The sequence below is a fragment of the Bos javanicus genome, chromosome 16 (assembly GCF_032452875.1).
Source record: "Bos javanicus breed banteng chromosome 16, ARS-OSU_banteng_1.0, whole genome shotgun sequence".
NCBI classification, from domain to species: Eukaryota; Metazoa; Chordata; class Mammalia; order Artiodactyla; family Bovidae; genus Bos; species Bos javanicus.
The window spans coordinates 73,817,227-73,832,393 of NC_083883.1; the positions used below are offsets into that span (position 1 = coordinate 73,817,227).

Below are 15,167 nucleotides of genomic sequence, written 5' to 3' on the forward strand. Positions count from 1 at the left end.
AGCCATGCTTTGATGAAGTTATCTATGAGCTCTAAAAGCAAAGACCTTACATGCACTTGCTTCAGCATCTATGTAACAAAGTAGCAGTTAAGATGTTCAACATTTCCATTGTCTTCAAATATCAGGCCAAAGATGCTTGACCCTAATTATTGATTGCTGTCAACTAGTCATTTATTTTCACCTGGCTTAAGTTTTTCCTACTTTCCCCCCAGGTTCATGTCCTTACTGTCTTATCCCTAGGACCTCTTCAAGGTGAACTATAGAATAATAGGATTTAAGAATCGAAGCATAACATGATGATACCTTTACCCTTTTAAAGAGCCTTTGCCAGGCTCTCATCTACAAATCACCCACTTGAAGAGAGGAAGGACCAGAGACGGAGGTTAATGATTTGGTTAAAGACACGCACCTAGGTGCCTAGGGGAGTAGCAATTAAAGGCAAACTTCGGGGAGCTGGGCCATTTTCTGGAGTGAAGATTTCCCCTCATTTAAATTGTAAAAGTCTGGATTCTGGCCCTATGAGATTTTCCTTAAAGCAAAGAAAGCAGAGTATTATTTCCAGATAGACAGTAGTGTGGTGTGGAGCGCGGTCTTAACTTTTCCCATCTCTGAGGATATAACTACAGAACCCAATTCAGAGGCTTAACTTACAATGAAGGGGAGCCTTGTCCACTCAGGAAAATCTAACTTAATATCTCTTGAGTAGATATCACACAGGAGGCCATAATGCTTTCGTAACAACACTAGGAACATTTTTGATATTTGGATGGATGTTTAGGGATGATTTTTTTTCTTTAAAGAAAATGTGTTCTTTTAAGTATGCTGGAACTGTCCTACACTCAAAAACTTGATTACAAACTATGATGCATTTTAATGCTACTGGATTCAAAAGCAGGTCTCATCCTTTAGAGAAGCACTGGTGCATTCTCTAGAAAATCACCAACTCCATCATTTCACAGCTTTGGCCACCATTACCCGGTAACGCTGGAGGCGGGGTCGCAGTTTAAAAACAAAGTCCTTTCTTTCATATTCAAATTTCCAAGATGTAGTATGCTCATAAGAATGCTGCTTTTGGCAAATTACTTTCCAACTAGCTTGCCCACTCCCTTTAAAAAGATTTTTGGCCGCTCCAGGTGGCGTGCAGGGTCTTAGTTTCCCCACCAGGGACTGAGTCCTCACCCCTGCAATGGAAGCACAGTCTTAACCACTGGACCACCTGGGAAGTTCCAAGCTCGCCTCTTGCATCAAGTGCAATACTGGCCTCTAAGAATAACAATAATACAGAATTAAATGGAATACCTCCACAGCTGTTTGAACCACTTATAGATGACAACTGTCAATTGACAATCTGACAATTCAAAAGGAATCCGTTAGGATTCAATATTTATGACTTCACATTATGCTATTTTTTTCAGAAACTTCACAAAAGCCAAAAAGTCTTCAGATCCTTTAAGATAAAACCTTATCCATCACCAAGCACGTCGTATATTAACACTATGCTCTTAAATCAACAGAAATGTAAACCTACAGACTAGGACCATTCTAAAACACCTGTTGGATGGGCCTCTCAAAAAGCGCTCTCTCACTCTGAAAATGCCTGTGTGGCCACTGTCCATGACCGTTTCTAGTGACTTTGAGTTTTTCTTTTAAAGGAGAACGAGCAACGGAAAAGAGAAACAGCCAACAGTCATTAAAATACGAACATCTGAATGAATTTTGATCATTTTAATAAATATATATCAAGAAAACCTCACTTTATTACAACACATTCATATACAAGCATCTATCATCTAAGTTTTCAACATCAAATGTTTATCATATATTGAAAATAAAGGACAAAACATCACTAGACTATTCAGCCATAACACAAGAACGGGTTTTAAAAATTGGTCCTTGTGGACATTGTCCAAATGACGATCCTACTCATACACTGTATGAATGAGACCTATATTTAATATTAATAGCAATAATAAAAAAAGCTTTATCTTGGAGAAACGGGGAGGACTTAACTTATTTCCTCCATTTGGAATTTGGTTCCCATGAAGTATTGTGTAAGGAGGCCCAAGTCAGTCAGTAACCTCGGAAATGGAAATAGAGTTTAGCAGGAGGAGTAGCTGGCATGGAAGGAAGGATGGTCAGAGGGGCCCCTCTGAACACTCTGGCCAATGTACACATGAAAAAAAACGACTGAGAAAAATGTTGGCCAACTACATAGGAGCTTTTGCCGACATGAGTCCCATTTCTCCAAAATAACTTTCCCCAAACGAAAACCTTTACATTCTTTAAAACTTATTGATCACCACATCGTGTATTAACATTGTGCTTCGTAATCAACAGCAAAAGTCATATATAAAAAACCACATGCTTTTATAATCTAAACGAGTGAAATGATGCAAAACAGATTAAAGTATGATGCATGCTACTGGTTCATGAACTTCATTGGACAAGAAAACAAAACAACCCAAAACCCAGAAAACCCAAACCCCAGCAACAGACCGTTGCCATAGAAAAGCTTGAGCAGCTAGTGCTGGTCTCTAACAGCTCTCTCTATTGTTTCCTCCATCCCTTTCTAAAAAGGCCAAATCCAAAAGCAATTGGGCATCAAAAAATAAAGGAAGAATAGAGATGTTGAATCAAAAGTTGAACACAATAGTTCGACGTTAAAGATTTCCAAACAATATTGATCCACCCTGTGTTTGTATTTTTTTTCCTGTTTGTTAAATCCCTGCTGTACTCTTGATTTATCCTTAATTTTCACATTGGCAAAAATTAAGATAAAGTAAGGCACCAAAAATCGCCCTGTATAACACCTTTCTAAAAGCCTCATCACCCATCACAGGCAAGCCAGGAACTTGCAGGGATCACCCTCTACTCATATCCTTGATTGTTGCCCCTGGTCAGGTGTTTCATTTCCTCCTATCCTATTTCCCTCTGTCACACAAGACGGTTGAATCCAAATATTTAACAGCACCAGGAAGCCGTTTCTTCTAGCTCCCTGTCCTCAGTCTTTTATTCAGAAAAAAATACTGTATCATAGAGAAGAAGCAGACATCCTTTGCTGGTTATATTGATTTGCTTACCAAATAACTACCTAATTAACTGGCAAACAGGTGGAAGGCTCCTCGCTAGTGACAGGCTCCTTGCGGGTCGTGGAAATAGCGCAAGGGCACACTGTCCCCCAGTCTGATCTGCTGATCTTCTCGGTAAGAAAACTAAGATATACGTTTAAGTGTTAAGTCAACTGTCTTCTCGGTAACGTCACCACATTTATGAGTAGCTTGCCGATGCCTACAATACAGATGTTTTATGCAATCTGCTCTCCAGGCATTTAAACGACATGGCATGTTCATGGCATAATTGTCAGTTGTACAAAACTATAAAATCCATTCAAAATAAAATTTATGAGAGCTAATTGATCATGCTGTGCATGCTTCAAAGTTTGCGGGAGAAGATGGCTCATATTTTACTGCCTTTGCTGCAGCACAGTTTGTTACTCGGTGAAGGCTCCTTTTTCCTTAAGGACTTTTTCCAAGACTCACTTACATTGCTTTTTTCGTTATATCCAGTCTCAAAATAATCATAAAATTGGCCTTTGCCCTCAAAAGCAAGGTCGTTGCCCACAGGTCCATGGCTCAGAGGACCACCATCCCTGTTGGTATCATCATTTACTTTCTCATCATTTAATTTGGCCTTTTCCTGAACACCAAGTGACCGGACGTTAGTAACAAAGATTTCACTGGCAGGTATCTGGCCATCACCCTTGTAAACAGGTGCGCTGCCTATATCAAAATCCACCTGCTGGGAACAGCTCGGTAAAGGCAGAGGGGGAGAGGAGGAGGAAGACGAGGAGGGGGAGGAAGAGGAGGCAGTGGTGGAGGCACTTCCGACATTAGCATTGACCGAAAGGGGTAAATTTAGGTAGTGACCACCACATTCCTGGTACAAGCAGCAGGTGTGAAACTTTTCACACTCCTCTTTGGCCATCCGAGGTCGTTTCCGGTAAGGACAGTCTTGAGCCATAAACCACTCCTGGGCAGAGGCGCCATTGAAAGAGCAGGCAGGAAAGCACCAGTTATTCTGCATGATAATTTCTCCATGGATCCTTTTCATCAGATTGTTTATAAGGACAGATCTTCGGAGGTACACTTCAGGATCATCGATAAACTTTAGCTTTTCTAAGGACATATAAAGGATGTGGGCTCGCTCCTCAAAGATTGAGATGGTCTAAAAATCAAAAAGGGAAGAGAAAGCTTAGGAAGTGGGCTTTATTAAAATATCATCCCAGCACATTTCTTTCTTGGCAGTTTCTGGGCCTGGGGATGCTATGGTCTGGTTTCCCTCGGGTTCATTTAGCAATGCTCTCCTGGGGGCTGCTAACGTCTCCCCTTCCCAGCAGACTGACTGGTGATGTTGAGCACTAGGGAATCCAGCCACAACTCAGACCTCGGCAGGGACAGGTCAGGATGTCCGCTCTTTAATGATGCAGTGAGGGGGGTGGCGAAATGCACCAAACTAACCTATGCTGTTAGAAGTGAGGAGGAGTTTCTTTGGAGAGCTGAGAAATGGTGACTAGAGAGGGACACTGGGGAGGCTCTAAGTTGCTCATTACATTGTTTCTTAATCTGGATGCCAGTTACATGGCTATTTCACACTTTGTGAAATTTATCAAGCTGGACTCTTATGACACTTGGGCCTTAATGTGCGTGCTAACTCACTTCAGTCCTGTCTGACTCTGGGCATCCCTATGGACTCTTTGCAACCCTCTGGATCATAGCCCACCAGGCTCCTCTGTCCATGGGATTCTCCAGGCAAGAATACTGGGGTGGGTTGCCATGCCCTCCTCCAGGGGATCTTCCTGACCCAGGGATAGAACCTGGGTCTCTTATGTCTCCTGCATGGGCAAGTGGGTTCTTTACCACTAGCGCCACCTGGGAAACTCTGGGCCTTTATGTGTGTGTATACAAATATACATGCACACACACATACTCATTTATTCTATGTCAATAAATGTTTTTTAGAAGATGCCAAGTTGCAGGTCATCCTAAGTATATTTCAAACCCTGGGAGAGACATCAAGGAGAATGAGCTCACTCTGCCTGTGCTGTTTTTCTGGGTTTCATTCTTGCAATTATCTTTGCCTGATAGAGGGACGAAAATAATGAAAGAGGCTCAAACCCTAAAGGGAACTGCTGGTTTCAGGGCCACAGTAGGCTTTTTCTGGAATTGGGCAGGAGAGATGCAGAACGGAACTCAGAGGACTCACTCCCAGGTTGTGTGATGCCATTACTGTGTGATGGTTGGCACAAACTGGCAGCAGTTTGGAAAACTGCTACAGCCACAACAGAGAAACCAAAATGGACATAAAATGCTTCTGTCCTGGGGCCCAGCTCTTCCAGGTCATTAAAAAAAAAAAAAGCTAACCTCAGGAGCTGTGAATTAAACCAGCCCAAGCTGACCAAAGGCAGGAACTACACATACACGGAAAAGCCCAGCACCTGCCAAGGCATGCTGATGTCCTTTTATGAGCAGGGTCAGAGCAACGTCTAAAGGCTGGGGGGGAGGGGGGGCAATGGAGTGAGAAGACAGGAAGATGAATTAGAAAAAAATTAAACATCCTCTCTGCATTTCAAACAACTATGGCCTGGGTTATCCTCTCCTCCACTAAGTTAGCAGATAGTTTCTGAAAGAAGGTAACCATAGGAAAAGGCATTGGTATTTCAAAAGCTTAGCCAGTTTTAGACTTCTGTGTGCTTTCCCGATCCTGTCATTTCTTTCTTATTCATGCAAAAAAAGTTAGCTTTGGTTTTTCTCTTGGGAATAAATTATATATTTTCACAAACAAAACATATGTAATAAACGTACCATGAAGGACACTTCTACTTTCATGCACACATTCAAAGGACAGAGAGTCCACCTCTGAGAGGTCAGGAAAGCCCTGGGTGACTATCCCCAGGTGGGCACACAGGTGGCCCTGGCCACGGGAGCCTGAGCTCAGAGACGGGGAGCAGGTCTGGGAAGAACAAGTGCATTTCTGCACAAGTGAAAGCGCCAGTTACCATGAACCCTGAACGCAACTTGAGAAAAATGAAATCATTAGTGAAAAAAAAAAAAAAAAGGCATTTCTTGGATTATATAATTCTGTTATTTCTGGACAAAGGAGTTCTTGCTGGCTCTTTCTTCAAATACTTGTGAAAAATAACCCAGGACCCCAAAAAGTGACAACGATTAATCTGGCTCTGCTGAGAAGTGGCTCATTTTCATTGCTTGGGTGGAACAATTTAATTTCTGGAAATGGATCAAGCAACTGTTACTAAGTATCTTAAACTCTTAATAAAAATAATGACTATTAAAAAAACATACTTTATGGCTACAGCTGCTGAGTGGTGGGTGAAAATCCTCTTCTTCCACATACTTCCTCTTAAAGTATGTGATCTTGGATGTTGTTATAGGATTTGAAATTCCCCTGTAATGTGATCCTGTGGTAATAAATCAGATATGACAAATGACATGCGGTTTGCCAGAGGTTCTCCAAACAAAATGCTTTTCTTTCCTTGCCTTCTAGAAGATAACTTGGCTACGTATTTGTCTGTACATGTGGTGATTAAAAATAAACATTAGTCTTAATAGTTGCTATCATGAGGAATCCTGTGACCCAGGCCAGGAAAGGATTTCTAGACAATTATAGAGGAAAATGACATATTTTAGCATTTACAAAATATTCAGAATTGTAATTCTATGCACAGGCAAACAGCAAAATTCAAAAAGGGAAGTATTGTAATAACTAAATAATACTGGTATTTATTCAGATTATTTACTTAAATTCATGATAACACCATTTTTCAAATGTATGTATCTATTATTTAACTGTAAGCACTAATCACTGAACAACTTTTAAATATTACTGGCTCTCAGTAAGTAAACAAATGATTATCTGCACACTGGAGTTATAATATCTCTTCTTTCAAAATATGAAATTCAAATTTTTTCATTTAAAATTAAACTTCAGGGTAACAAAAGTCCTCTTTGCTCTCAAAAATCCAACATATCAACCATGAATAAAAATAGGGTCTAATTTTCAAAGACCAAGCTTTTACTCCTTTTTAGCAAATCGGACATCACCAAGTACTTGTTTTCATTTTAGGTTTTGGCTTTTTTTCCAACCTAGTAGCACACAAAAATCCAAAGGAACTCACCTTAGAGCATAGGAATAAAGAATCAGGGAGAACATATTTTTTTCTGGGCTTACAAATTTTTTTACCTATAATACCAAAGGCAATTGTGTGCTTAATAAAAAGAAGAGCCACATAGCTGCTGGCCCAAAGGGCACATTCCTTTATGTCTCATGGGATAAAGATTTCATTGTCAAGCCCACCCAGGGCTTGTGTAGCACTGAGAGATCCATACAGTTCCAGAGGGTAGAAAATTGAAACTCAGACTGAAGAGTTTCAAGATCTGCTTTGGGTCTCTTAAAAATACAAATGCCTGACTTTTACCTGAAGCAGCAGCACAGGGAAACTCAGGTCTGCATGCAATTAACATCACTCCTGGTCCTTTCCTTGGGACCTTGGAGTCCCTGGAGCACTCTCAGCTCAGGAGGGCACCCCAGACACCACCCTCATCTACCAGTCTGGCCACAGAGGGCAGCAGGGAAAGGTCAAAGGCAGTACCTGCCAGGGGGGGACCGGCTCCCCGGTCTCCCTGCAGGGGAGCCTGAGCCGGCCCCGGGGGGCTCAGGCCTCCGTAGCTGTCAGCCTCCCATAGTGTCTGGTACCCAGCAATTTCAGCAGCTCCTTCCGAGACAATGGGCTCGCAGAATCTATTCATGGACAGAACCAGAGTCATCTCTGACAGCCTCAGATCTGAAAAAAGAAAAAAAAAAAAAAGAAAAGAGCCCTAATCAAGAGCAAGCCAGAGCATGGCCTTGGCATCTTCCTTCCTTTGCTTTGGGAAACTTTTACTTCTTGCTCCTCCTCTTTGTCCTGAAACATTTTTTTTTTTTTCAAAGAAAAATCTCAGTAAACTCTCTTGCAGCTATTAGCTCAGCCTCTGTGTTCAGCAATCTGCATTTCATGGGCGGATCTTTAAAACCCCATTTCTTATTGTTCTCAGATTCCCCTCAGCCCTCTTCCAGACAGCTGCCTTGCCTTCTAAACACATTTTCCTCCTGACCTTCCCACAGAAAATGTACCCCTAAGAGGCAAGGCCAAAACCCTTGCCGCTTCCTTTCTATTAATAAGGCAAAATCAATTTTCTAGTCAAGTCCCCCGAGAGTCTCCTTTGATGAAATCCACTAATCAATCAAAAGAAAAGGCTGGGGGAGGCAGGAATCTTCAGCGGAATTCCATCTGATGCTCTCAGGTTTGGTCTGTTCCACTTGCCCGTGGCCCCCTCTTCCTCGGTTTCCGCAGGGCCAGTTCCTCTACAACATGTTGGGGCTCCCTCCACTTTCTTCTCCCAAAGCGAAGCAGACAGAGACACACTTGGTAGTTGTTTCCACCAGCCCTGATCGGCCTGAACTGGATCTGCCTCCAGTCAAAACACTGAGAGATGAAGACAGAAAATTGGCTCCAGTTTCCAGCCGTGAGTTGCAGTCCCACAGGAGCCAAGCACAACATCAACGGAGCAGGCGGAATATTAAACAGGAGCCAGGGCTTCAGGGCCAGAGGCAGCCGACAACTCTACACTGCAAAGCTCAGACGCAAGGCAGAAACTTTCCAAGAGGCAGCGCAGCACTGCCCTCCTGGGCAGTTCACACCCTTCCCCAGGGTCTGCGGGGAGACTGGGAGACCTCTCTGCTCTTAAGACGTGCCCTGGGCTGCTCTGCACCTGGGGTGGTGGGGCTGTTCCCCTGGGGGCTCAGTGTCTTTACCTGGTCCTAAGTAGGGCTTGAGGTGGGGTCCAGAGTGAGTGCAAGGGGGAAGAAACCAAAAGGCCTCGGGGCCATAGATCAGTGGTGACAGCCAGCAGCCTCAGTGCCTTATTAACCGCCCGATTCCTTTGAGGCCCAAACCTCCACTATCTCACTGTGCCGTTTAAAGAACGGTCACAAAGAGTGATGTCAAGTCTGCTTTCTTGAAGACTGATTTGTCTTTGAAAGACGCTAAGGGTCTAGTTCTTGCTTTCTTCTCCAAATTATACAGCCTGTAATGTTTGGGGGCTAAGGGTAATCTACTGTTGTCTTTCAGGAGACTATTATTACCTACATGTTAAAACAAGGGGCCACTTCCAGGTAAAGGAGGAAAGGCACCAGGCGAAAGGGAAATGGCTTGAGTGGAAATGTCCTTCTGGCTACGCGAGAAGCTCTTGGCAGCAGTGACTCCATCCACCACCCAGGTTTCTCCCTGAGACCCGAAATTCTTTCCCAACCTCAGTGAAGAAGGAAGCCCGGCCTTCTGACATACAGGGGACATGTCCAGGTCAGTGGCTGGGTCAGAGGACCCAGCTGATTTAGGCCACTAAACCACCTTTGCTGTTCAGTCGCCAAGTCGTGTCCAACTTTTTCGACCCATGGACTGCAGCAAGCCAGGCCTCCCTGTCTGAACTACCTACCTTTTCTTTTAAAAGTGGCAGCAAGGACTTGTTGGAAAACCTTATTTCAAGAAAAAAAAAAAAGTTCTATAAAAAGAAATGGTCAGACACACCATTTATTCTGTTCTTTGAGTCATCAATCAAGAAATTTAGATCACACTGATTTCACAAACTAAGCCATTCTATCACCCAATAGAATGGATGCTCAAACTCAGCATCCAAACAAGGTATCAAGCCTCATGATAATCTGTTCCCTGGAAGACTCTCATGAAATGGTCCAATTTCTTACCTTATTCTAAGAGACAATTGTTATCAGGAAATGCCACTGCCAGGAGCACAACAATTATAGAGCTTTTTCTCAGAGTCCATAGCCCTGTCTCATTGACTGCAAGTTATTTTCTCGCTTGAAATTTACACTTACTTTTGTGTTGGACTCTGGGAATAAGATCCATGTTTTTTGCCTATGTGGAAATTTTATTACATATAAACTAAAGCAGGTTGACAAATCCATACCCCGTAAGACAAGAGAAACATTCGCAGGCCCCTAGCAGCAATTACCTTTGTTTAATAGGACATTATATGGGCCCTGTGCTGTTTTATGTTAGTAAGAGTGTGTTTATATTTTAATGACTTATCCTTGTATAGTTTTTTGGTTAAGGATTTCAGTGTTTCTATTTGTTAGTATTGTTTCCAGCACATGAAATTCTACTCTTATGCATCTGAGCTTGAATCATGGCATAATAGTTTTTATCTTGGCTATTTGTTTCTTTCTTTTATACTGTCTAGTTTCAGTAAGTTTTTTTTTTTTTTTTGAATGGGAAACTTTTACACACAAAATCCTCAACTGGAGAGGCTGAGTTCCACAAGTACTTTATATTAAAGTCTGAATAAAATATAAATGAGTTGGAATTATTTGGGAGCGGGGAGGAAATTTTGCAATTGAGTCTTCCTAGTCGATTTAGAACTTACACTGGGATGTTAGCAAATTAAGGAGGCAAGTTCAATGTTCATGAAGAATTGGGAGAATGGGGCAGTAAGCCATGATATCACATGATCGTTTTATTTGTATTTTGTGTACACATCCGAACTGTCATTTTTTTCTCAGTGAGATTTACATTGTAATTCTGCTACTGAGTTCAGAAGTTGAAATTCACAAATGTATGAGCTGTGAATACTAGATAAAGTCACAGAGATGCACATTTATGGTAGTTTTTTTTTTTTTTTAACATCCAGAGGTGAGTGGATGCAAAAGAAAGGTGTTAAAGTGTGTTTTGTCTATAAGAGGGTTTAAAAAATAAAAACTAGAAAGCCCTTAATCTTTTCTCCTCAGGCTCCTGCATGTCTGCTTTGTCAGCCAAGGTAGCAGAATGACAGCTCAAGCATTCCCCAAAGGCCCAGGGCTCAAGTGTCAAGTTTTGCCAGCAAATGTTCACAGTAAAGTTACCAGGCGGTTTTACACACTATGGTTCTTCCAGATGATTTGGGCTTCTTCTCTCCTTGGAGCCATTATGATGCTAATAGGAGTGGCTGGCACAGAGGACAGGATAGCTGCAGATTCAGTGATGCCTGCCATCCAACAGGGGATCTCAGTCATTCTTTGCCCACCCCATCCCTCTCATCCATCATTGGAAAACATTTTATTAAGAGCATTAGAGCAGTTCAGAGGTCTAACTCCAATACTGAAAAGCACGGAAATAAAAGAGCTGATATTTTCAATACATCTTGAGGTTGTCAGTCTTAGATATCCTGCCCAGGTGGAATCAAGCCCTTGATCTGCCATTGTCCCTAACAAGCTATCAACAGCTTGGGTTGGTGGTGGCAGGGTCTGGGTGAGTGGAATAAAAATCTTTCAACCCTTCCAAATAGGCAGATGTCGCTTTTCTACCAGTCTCTGCAGTACACCTGTCTGCCCTGGGAAATACATTTTTCAGCTGCTGCTTTGAAAGGCCAAAAGATTTAGGTCTGATCCTGCGGCTGGGAATGGGGTGCCAAACCAGAGGGGGATGAGGCTGGGGGACCCGGGGGTCCAAGCCCAGCCCGGGGTGCCAGGTCTCCCCATCCCACGCCCAAGACTGGGGTCTGAGGTTTGGAGACCCACACCCTGCAGGCGGGCAGCAGCCGATGTCCGAGTCCCCACAGTGACACACCCCTGGGGGTCGGGGGCCCCAGCCTGAGCCCCTCTCGGGGGAAAGCCGGCAGAGCCCCGCCGGCCCTCGGCCGCGGGAGAAAGTAAACACCACCCCAAGTGTCTGGGAACAAAGGCAAGTTGTCTTTCCGCGGTGCTGGAGCCGTGCGCCTCTCCTGAAGAATAAGAGCTATGATTACTCTTTCTTCTTTTCTTTTTTTTTTTTTAAACCAAGTTTCCTTCTAAGGGAAATAAACACCAAAGGTAGGATTCCAAGGAAATGACTCACGGCGGTTGGCAGGGCTCTGACGAGGCTGGCCCCGGCCCGCGCTCCAGCCCGCAGCAGATGCCTGCCCGGCCCTCCCTTCCCTCGCCGGCCAAACCCGCCCGGAGCCCCGGGGCTGCGGGAGCGCCCTCCGCCTCCGCGGGACCCGAGCGGCCGGGACTCGGCCCGCGCCTCCCGCCCGGCCCGCACCACCCTCGGCTCGCGCGGCCGCCTCTCCCCCCTCCTCCTCCCGCCCCCCGCCGCCTCTGCGGTCCCGGCCGGGCACACTCCGGAAAGTTGCTAGGGCCGCGGAGGCGGGAGGGGAGGAAGGGAGGAGAGAGGCGGAGGCGTGGACCAGGCGGGCAGCAACCGGGCCCGCCAGGGAGGTGAGCTGAGGACAGAGGAGCCGCCGCCGCCGCCCGCAGCGCGGCCCGGCTGCCGGGGAGGGTGCGGGGGCGGAGGTGGCGGGGGGTGGGGGGACAGAAGGTGTCAGCTCTTACAGCTCTTCCTTTTTCTTGCAAACGCGCGCTCTTGACATCCACCGTCCTTCCCTCCCCACCTGCCAACCGCCGCGGCGTTATCCAGACCTTGGGGATGGTGGTGGTGGGGCATGCCTCCTACTGACTCTGCACCCGGGGATAGGCGACTAAGCGGCTACTGAGGACCCCAGGGTGTCATCGGAGCCGCGGTCCCCACCGGCCCCTAGAGTCGGCTCGGTGCGCGCGCGGGCGGCGGCCGCTCCCGCCCGGGTACAGGCTCCGCGGCGCACGCCAGCCCCGCGGAGAAAAGCCCGCGCCGCCTCCGCGCGCAGAGGCTCCCCGGCTTCTCCCCTTCTTCCACCCCTCCACCCCCTCCACCGACCGCCCGGGTCCCGCTCCGGCCGGTGCGCGCCCACTCGGCGATCGCCGGGCCGGCGGGGGGCGCGGGGGAGCCGGTCCACGACCGCAGACGCCGGAGGGGACCGGCCGTCGCCCTCCAACCCGGCCCGGCCTCTCCGCCCCCGGCCGCCGCCCGCCGCCCGCGCCCGCGCCCGCGCCCAGCCCGGCTCTTACCGCGGGGTCAGCCGGGAGGCGGCGGCGGCCGCGGCGCTCGAGCTGCTGCTGGCCCGCTCCGGGCTCGGCGCCAGCCCGGCCGCCGGTGCACACTCCGCGCGTGCGGGGCCCGGCCCGGTCCAGGGAGGCGCGGGTGCGGGTGCTGGTGCTGGTGGCGGCCGCGGGTACGCGGCGGGCGAGGGTCCCGGCAGGTCCCGCCGCCGCGACTGGGGCGCCGCGCCGCCGTCGCTGCAGACGGTTATGGTAATGAGCGGCTCTGTCTAGCGAGGAGCGTGTGAAACCCGTCAATCCTGTTTGCCATTTCCCCGTGGATTTCCGAGGAGAGGTTCTGCACGATGCCCCCAGGGTGAGCGAGGCAACATGACAAGCGCGCCCGCTCGCCTCCCTCCTTCCCTCCCTCCCGCCGCCGCCGCCGCCGCCGCCGCCGCCGCCGCTGCTCCTCAGGCAGCACACGGGGCGCCCTCCCCTCGCCCCCACCCCAGCCCGCCCCCTGCCTCTTTCCCTCCTTCCCGCCCTCCCCTCCCCTCCCCTCCCCTCCCCTCCCGGTGCCCGGGGACACGCGGGCCCAGCTCCAGCCCGCAGCCCCGACCCCACGCGCTCCCGGGCTCCGGCCCCTTCGCCCTGGGGGGTTCGGCTGCAGCCGAAGAATATATTCACCCTGCAACCTTCTGAGACGTCTTCTCTCTTTTTAAAAAATTTGGTTTACTTTTGTTGTTGTTGTGTATGCGTGTGATTAAAAAAAAAAAAAAGATTCTGCGCCTTTCCCACCCTTTGCAAAAGACTTTCTTCTCCTTTGCCACAGCAAACGGAGATGAGAAACAGCTGTGTTTGCAGGACCCGAGCAGTTCTTTTCCCCTCGCCGCCCGCCCCCGCCCGTTCCCCGCCGGAGCTGTGTGTGTGTAGTGTATCAAAAAAGCAACCTTGGTCGGACTGCAACTGGAATTGGCAACTCTTTCTGGGTGGGTGAGCCTCCAGGGAAAACCTCCAGGAAATAAATTTTTTAAAAAAGTAATAAAGGACGTTGTTCTTGGTCAAGAGAATAAGCCCTGGAATCACATTATTTTGCAAATAGTAATTTTCCTCTATATTGGGCTCCACTGGAGTTTGTTTTTTTGAAACGTTAATTCATAACTTCTGTCTAGGGACCCCTCCATAGTCGAGATGGGTCATTTCAGGTGCAATGAACGCAGAGGCTTGGAAGGCAGAGACCTAATAAAATGGGGGGGAAGGCACCTGCGCAAAAGTGTTACAAAGACTATAATGTTTGTTTACTGCTACTATGCCAGATGTGCTAAATATAACACTTCTTTAAAACAGTGATCCTCCGACTGTGAAAAACCAAACCTCTTGCTGCCTGGCTCCCTAGGAATCAAGAAGAGGCACAGACTGAAAATCAGGGAGGAAAGGAACAAGATCAAGGATGAGGATTAGCATCTGCAAATTGAACCCTATCTAATTTGCATGTTTATTTCTTAGAATTGTAATTAAATTTGTGTAATAAATGTTTTCCATTTCATTCCTATGCTTAAAATTTGGGTGACTGACGTGCAGTTAAGTGAATTTTTTTTTCTTAAAGCAAATGTAGTTTATTCAATAAAGCAGCAAACAAATATTAAACATAATTAGAACTAATCTGCTTTGAAGGTATTTTTGTTGAACTTTGTACATTAAAGACTCTCAGAGGTTTTAAGGGTATTAGGAAGCTGAGAGAAGGCAATTATGCTGGAAACAGACTAACTCAACAGACTTTCAGGAGCACTATTTCATTTTTTTCCAAAAGATGTTTCAGAGTTGCAAGCCTAAAACTGGGAATTGGGCATCCGTCTTGGCTTTATCCTGAACCAGATTAAATTGCATTGGGTGATGCATGTAAAGGCCATTATGATGATAATTTAAGAATTGTAAACATTCTATGGGTAAAAATATAATTTTCATTTCAGAGGGGATAGAGGGTAAGGAAAGACACAAGAGCATTTAAAGCAGTGCAAGTACTTGAAAATCTAAATCAGTGTCTAACTCAAAGAACTAAATGTGAGGGCTTGGAGGCATGGCTTATTATTGTTTTTATCTTGCTATATTAAAGTTTTATAGCATTTAAAGGACTATGGGGAAATCCTCACATACCCTTGGCTGCGTCAAAATGCATAAAACCAAAAGGAGCAAATTAAGCATAAAATTGAGAAATAACACGAGACCTA

The 15,167-nt window shown here is 46.3% G+C and overlaps 2 protein-coding genes across 2 annotated transcripts; one reads left to right on the forward strand and one right to left on the reverse strand.

The window, feature by feature from the left end:
* Positions 1-1,710: 1,710 nt before the first annotated feature.
* Positions 1,711-13,058, reverse strand: SERTAD4 (SERTA domain containing 4). The gene is made up of 4 exons (XM_061383605.1): positions 12,970-13,058; positions 7,667-7,858; positions 6,360-6,475; positions 1,711-4,224 (listed from the first exon to the last, which is right to left on the reverse strand). The coding sequence occupies exons 2-4, from the start codon at positions 7,839-7,841 to the stop codon at positions 3,457-3,459; spliced, it is 1,059 nt and encodes a 352-aa protein (XP_061239589.1). The 5' UTR covers positions 7,842-7,858; positions 12,970-13,058; the 3' UTR covers positions 1,711-3,456.
* On the forward strand, positions 11,933-14,601 carry LOC133227384 (basic proline-rich protein-like). The gene is made up of 4 exons (XM_061381817.1): positions 11,933-12,275; positions 12,569-13,315; positions 13,772-13,928; positions 14,287-14,601. The coding sequence occupies exons 1-2, from the start codon at positions 11,933-11,935 to the stop codon at positions 13,231-13,233; spliced, it is 1,008 nt and encodes a 335-aa protein (XP_061237801.1). The 3' UTR covers positions 13,234-13,315; positions 13,772-13,928; positions 14,287-14,601.
* Positions 14,602-15,167: the final 566 nt, after the last annotated feature.